The sequence below is a fragment of the Hipposideros armiger genome, unplaced genomic scaffold, assembly GCF_001890085.2.
Source record: "Hipposideros armiger isolate ML-2016 unplaced genomic scaffold, ASM189008v1 scaffold_377, whole genome shotgun sequence".
In the NCBI taxonomy this organism is placed as follows: domain Eukaryota; kingdom Metazoa; phylum Chordata; class Mammalia; order Chiroptera; family Hipposideridae; genus Hipposideros; species Hipposideros armiger.
In genome coordinates this window covers 750,832-757,133 of record NW_017731727.1, presented here as the reverse complement: position 1 = coordinate 757,133, position 6,302 = coordinate 750,832, and the positions used below count along the sequence as shown (strand labels likewise).

Here is a 6,302-nt window from a genome sequence, read left to right as displayed (position 1 = left end):
GACCATTGACTTCAATAAGACTATTGATATGGTTCTGTTTAAAACTACCATCTTGCTATTTGTTTATTTGTTTGAACTCTGCCTGTTACCCAATGTCTGGGAACTATCATTTCATATATTTGTCCATTTTTTTAATTGTTAATGTGGGAAGGTAAATCCACTCATTGTTAGCTCATCATTGCTGGAAAGAGAAGACTTCCATATTTTGCTTTCCATACTGATTTGTTATTTATATTATGGACATTAGCTTTGTCATTAGATGTGTGCCAAATATGTTCTTCCAGTTCATCACTAGTCTTTTAATTTTATTTATGGTATAATTTTTTAATAAAGAGACTTACAATTTTGATGTCAAATCTTTAATTCTTTTCCTTTGGGTTTTTATGTCATGTTTATAAATGCCTGCCCTATATTTTACTCTAAATTATCATGTTTTAAAAGGAAAAAAAAACTCCTCAGTATGAATAAGTTTTATTTTTAACATCAAGTTTATTAATTATAAAAGTAATATATGCACATGGTAAAGACATCAAGTAAAACGGAAGGCTATAGATGAAAATGAAAGTTCCTTTCCTCTTCTCCCATGGCTCCTGCTTGCCCAATTGCTCTTGCCTAGTTGCATCTGTTAGCAACTCTGTGTATATATCCTTCCATACATATTATTCTGGACACATATTATACATACACATGCATGTTTATCTTTTGTACACAAACAGGATACACACACAGCTCAGCAATTTTTCATTTAACATTATGTCTTTGAGTTCTTAATGTGATGGAGTTTTATCAGATATTTATCAGACGGACAGAGGGACCGGACCTGGGCAGTCAGAGAACACAGTAGGGGAATACACAGGAAAAGGCATATTCATCTCTGTAAGGCCAACACTTAGCACAAAACCTGGCATGTAATAAATGCTCAATAAATAAGTGTTAAATAATTAAAGGGAAGTAAGAACTTGAGAAAACTGCTATCCTGACCATTCTTCTCATGCCAGACCTGGTCTCCTGCCTAAAAGTTACCATTGTGCAGGGCGGTAAGGAACAACACAAGATGATGAAGACATGGAGCAGCTTGCAATAACTTCCTTGCAATAACTCTCACTTGCAATAACTTCCCATGGTGTGTCACTCCCCCAACTAGAATCACTGCCTCCAGCATACACATTTACTTTAAATGCACAGTTCACACTGACTGCACAGCAAAATATCTGAGAGCTCAAAAACTACACAGCTGAGTTACAGGTATACATTCATAGCTACCATTAATCGGTAACTACTGTGGGGGAGGCACCATGTTGGAAACAGCCTTGCAAGGATAATGTCAAGTTATCCCCATTTTATCAATGAGAAAATAGAGGCTCCAAATATCCAAATGACTTACTCAGGGTCACACAGCTAGTCAAGCAGCTTTCAGAGACATCTCTACACCTTAATCAGGTAAATCTACTTTTCTGTGAATCCCACACCACATTCTCTCCTACTTCATGTACTTCATGCTATTTTCCTTGCCTAGCATTCCCTCTCTCCACCTGCCCTATCTGGTGTTTTTGTGGAAGCTAGGCAGAGACAGGAGCATGGGGTTGTGCAAGATCTATGCTAGGCTACACAATATGCTGTCCGAGATGAGGAGTGAGTCACTCATAGGAGTCCATGAACAAGAACGAACACTTGGGGGAGGTATTCAAAGTTTGAAAATGGAGTTGATCCTGGGAACTAGAGCACCCTCCTGGGATATGAATACTGTGGCAGCTCAAGAAACTCTACTGCAAACATTTCTCTCTCCCTAGGTGCTTTTAGTGAGCTGCTCACAAAACAGCCCTGTTGCCTGCAGTCTTACAGTCACTGTAAGAGCCAGTACGTCTCCCCCATCTCAATCCTATTCAAGGCCCTTATCACGGCTCACCTCCTCGAAGCTTTTCCCTATTAACTCATTCCTCTCTCTCCTTCTGTGAGTTAGTTTTACTGAAAATCAGCACTGTAAGATATAACATGTGTTTGTATACCCTTTTGTCCTTTAATCATTTACAGTGTCTTGTCTCTTTTAAGTGGATTCATTCACCTATCTTTTTTCTATAATTTCCCTGCCTGGTCTGGGTATTAGGAAATTGGGCTGGATTCAAGTGCCAACTCTCCCACTAATGAGCTGTGTGACCTGAAGTTAGTCATAACCTCTCTGAGTCTCATCTTCTGACCTTCCAGGTTTTTTGCAAAAACACAGTAAACATTGTAACACAATATATAAATGTAAGGTATTACTGCTGTGGACATTTCAACGAAGGTGTGCCTGCCTTTTACATCCTACTTAGTGGATGGTTCTATGTAAGAAATAGCAATCACTGTGGCTTATGTCAGACTAGTGTCCTCAGCAAAGGCTAACAGGTTTAAAACAAGAATATTGCACAACTGTTAAAGATGGTGCCAGATGGTGGGAATCTATATGCATCTGTTTTGGGGATCTCCTTGGAAACTACCAGGTGAATTCAGGCTTGCTCACTTTTAAAGCTTCCATCTTTCTGAATGTTTCTTCATGTAAATGATTCGTGTCAATGCTATGAAAAATGAAAAGAATCTTGCGTCAAGTCAGGCCAACAGATGCCTTCAGTAGCTGTCCTATTCTTAAGGATAAGATTCCCATTCACACTTCCTCCCTGGCACCACTCAGTTACTTCACCCACTCAGCTATCTACCTCCTCCCTCAGCCTCAGCTCCTCTCTTGGGTCTCAAAAGAGAAAATGCTTAACTTCCTCTTGGACTCTCACTCCTGTCCCTCCCTGCCTTTGTCCAAGACCCTGCTCCACTAGTCCATTGGTTCCTGCTCCTGTAGTTGTAACCGCTCCCCTTCTTTTCAAATTTAGAATTAGGACCACGTCCCAGGGTGAGCTAAGGGGCTTTATTCTTGGTGCCTGGGAATGTCTGAAGTGTCTGTAGGATGCTAAGGGGAGTTTTCTAGTATGTAGACAGTTGGAAAAATGAGTGTGCCCTGAGCTGCTACCTGTGGCTGATTCAAAGAGCTCCTCTAGACCCAGCAACCCTCATATATATGGTACTTCAGAGAACACTCGCTGCACATCTGGGTGTGGACTAAGATCTCTGTAACCTCGGAGCCCACGTATAATGGCACTGCAGGACTTGCAGGGATTCAAACCAGCCAGAGCATCACCATCCACCACCAAGTATCTGTGGGACTGGGTAGTATCATTTCTCAGTATCAGCCCCACATAGCAGTGAGAAACAGTAGCAGCAGAGGGATCATTCCCTAAACCAGCTTGGGAAGCAACTGACTCCATCTCTGGGACCAATTTTGAAAAGGGGAGGAGATGTCCCCAAATGTACTACTACTGGAGTATGTGAGAGAAGAATGATGACTGAATTGGCACCCAGAACTCTGCTAACAGGCCTTACGAATCACACGTGGCGTACAAGGCCTTGCTTGCCCCCTCAGTCTCAGGTTTTGACACATTCTGCTGTGCACTTTGTGCTGCATCTATAGCAAACTGCCTGGAGATTTCCCACCCCTATCTCCATCAGGTACCATAAAGCATGTTGCTTGTCTGGCTACCCTTGCTCATGCTATTTCCTGAGCCTGAACTACCCTTCTACATCCTTTACTCTCATGTCCTCTGGTTAGAGTCCTGGGACTCAACTCAGGTGGCTCTTCCTCCAAGAAGCTTTCCCTGACCCTCTCAGGCTGGTGAGTTGTCTCCTGCCATGAGTCCCTTAAGACCTCGTGATTACCCTATTGCATCCATCAGTTCATGTGCCTGTCTCTACCACGAGGCCCACTGGCCCCTGAAGTGCACAGATCATGTGTCAGGACTTATCCCTTCTTGTCTCCCAGTACCTGGCCCTTTGGCCTAGCACACAGCAGATGTCCAGCAAGTGCATGTGGAATGAATGAAGGTGAATTTTGTCACTCTGAGACCACAGCCTCTTTTTTCTCCTTGACCTTCTGAATATCTAGACACCTAGTCTTTACTGAACATATCATTACCTGTCCCCCTGCCTTGCCCTTGGATGCTCTAAATTATTAACTGGTCTCCTATATACATTTACTATATGCAAAGCACTAAGCTAGGAAGTTTACAGGAGAAAGCGTAATGAGGACTACAATGCAGACCCCACACTCAAGCAGCCCTTAGAAAATTACCTTCCTCCAGCCTTTCCAACTTTCAGAGCAGACTTCCTCCTTCAGGAGGCTCTCCTAGATTTACCCCCTCTCTAGCCCACCACCACATTAAATCATCCAGTTTCCTCTCACCTTATTAGTTAAGAATATATTTCTATTGATTTCAGTGTTATTTGTCTTATGTACATTCTAACATTCAAAATTTATTTGAGGTCAGTGAATGCTGTCTAGTGTGTGTGTGTACTTTAGTTTGCATTCTGAGCTACTACTGCACACTGCTATCAATTTGTTGATTGGCAAGTTATAAGGGTTTGAAGGTTGGCCTGAAAACACAATGGAAGCATATTGGTTAAAAGACAGAGTGAGAAAATCAGGAAATGGTATGACAATTTACAATAAAAAGCAAATAATGGCATGCCATCACAAAATAATTTCTCTTTGCTGTCACTTAGGACCTTTGCTGAAGCATACACATCACAGAGTACTACCGTGTTAAATTATATATAAAGAAACATGAGGATTGATAGTCGAGTTTATTTCAACCTGTTGACAACATAGACTCCAGTCACCTCTTTCTAAGAAGGACACCCTGGTAAACCTTTGAGGCTCATCATGTTGTGAATAATTTCCTCTTCCTAGCATTAATCACCATTCTCTCAAACCTTTGAAACTAACAGACTTCACTTTGCTAGGAGAAAATCAGCTTCTGTTTCAGCCAGACTTGTAATCAGCTTTTTAAGTTGTTTTCATTTACACTTCAATCCATCAATTTGGCTTTGGAATGTGGAATTTTTGCAGTCGGCCTTTATTTTTCCATTATGTTTTCCAGTTCTGAATGCCATAAGTGAATGGCCATTTGGCCACTGGTTAGCTGCCAACAGAGCATAGCTGTACTCAAATTAAGAATTACTTGGCGTGTCATGCCAATTTGCAGAGCTGGCAGATGGACACTGACCAGAAAGGGTCAAGACCTCCAGTTATGGTAACCGCATCATTATAGTTTTATCCACTTGAGTCTTGAAGACTCTCAAAATGTAAACATTAAGCCCTCTAACAGGTATTAGAAGAGGAAAGGGAAAGGGTCTAACATTTATGGAGTACTCCCGTGTGCCAAGGCTTGTATTAGGTACATTTGTAACGTCTCACTTCACTCAATCCCCATGCTAACCACCAGGGAGTCAGTCAGATACTAGCATGAGCTTCACTTTACAGATAAGGGCGCTAAAGTTCAGAGAGGTTGTATAAGCATGGTTAGGCAGCTAGTAGATGCTAGACCTTGTATTTAAGCCAGACCTAGTAGAATCTAGATCTAGAGCTCCTTTTCCTACACCATACTGGTTCTCTTAGCAGTGAGACCAGAGCTACCTGGTCATTGCCTCTCTCTCTGCCCCTGTATCTAAGGAGGAAGCCTATTGGTCATTTTCCGTATTTTGTCATTTTGCCTAGGCCAGGCCTGCGCTGTTTTTCTTCTCTTTCCTTACTGCAATAGGCTATGATCAAACATGCTAGTCCTGACCCCCTTCCTCCCACTTCCCCCACCAACGTAACTTACTAGAATGTCTGTAGTTTACATATTGGATGAATCAGTGCATCACACAGCATTTGCACTCCAAAATCCTTGAGGTCATTTCCACTCAAGTCTAGCAATGTTAGGTTCTCCTTTATGTTGAGGACAGAGGCGAGGGCTCCACAGCACGCATCTGTGAGATGGCATTCTGCTAACCTGTGGGGGATTAGGGATTCAAGATAGCAATCAGTTTTATCCCAAGTTCCACAATGACCTGCCATTTCCTATAGAGCGTGGCAACAAGAGCTCAGTGGACAAAGTGTCCCTGCATACTTACCACAAAGTCTGTCGTTTGCAGGAAGGATGCTTCAACCCTTCACACAGCATCTGCATGCCCTCATCCCCTAAGGCATTGTCACTGAGGTCAAGGTTTCTCAGGTGTTCATTGGTGTAGAGTGCATTGCACAAATGCTGACAACACTCTCCAGTCAGGTGACAGGTCCACAATCTGCCAGGGAGTAAGGTAGAGAAGGCTGGTGTCATTTCATCTGTACTTGGGTCACTTTAAAAATTGTGACTGGGGCTGGCCGAGTGGCACGATGGTTAAGAACTGGCTTGGGACGCCAGAGGGCCCCGGTTCGGATCCCACATATGAGGGCCAGTGAC

General features: G+C 42.6%; 1 protein-coding gene across 1 annotated transcript in view; it reads right to left on the bottom strand.

Annotated features, from left to right (window-relative positions):
• Positions 1-525: 525 nt before the first annotated feature.
• LOC109393343 (NACHT, LRR and PYD domains-containing protein 3-like) overlaps positions 526-6,302 on the bottom strand; it is a 13,183-nt gene continuing 7,406 nt past the window's right edge. Inside the window, exons 6-8 of the mRNA XM_019662435.1 lie at positions 5,974-6,144; positions 5,682-5,852; positions 526-2,552 (exon numbers count right to left, since the gene is read on the bottom strand). Of these exons, the coding sequence (XP_019517980.1) occupies positions 2,471-2,552; positions 5,682-5,852; positions 5,974-6,144 (424 nt within the window). The 3' untranslated portion in view covers positions 526-2,470. The remainder of the gene's footprint in view (positions 2,553-5,681; positions 5,853-5,973; positions 6,145-6,302) is intronic.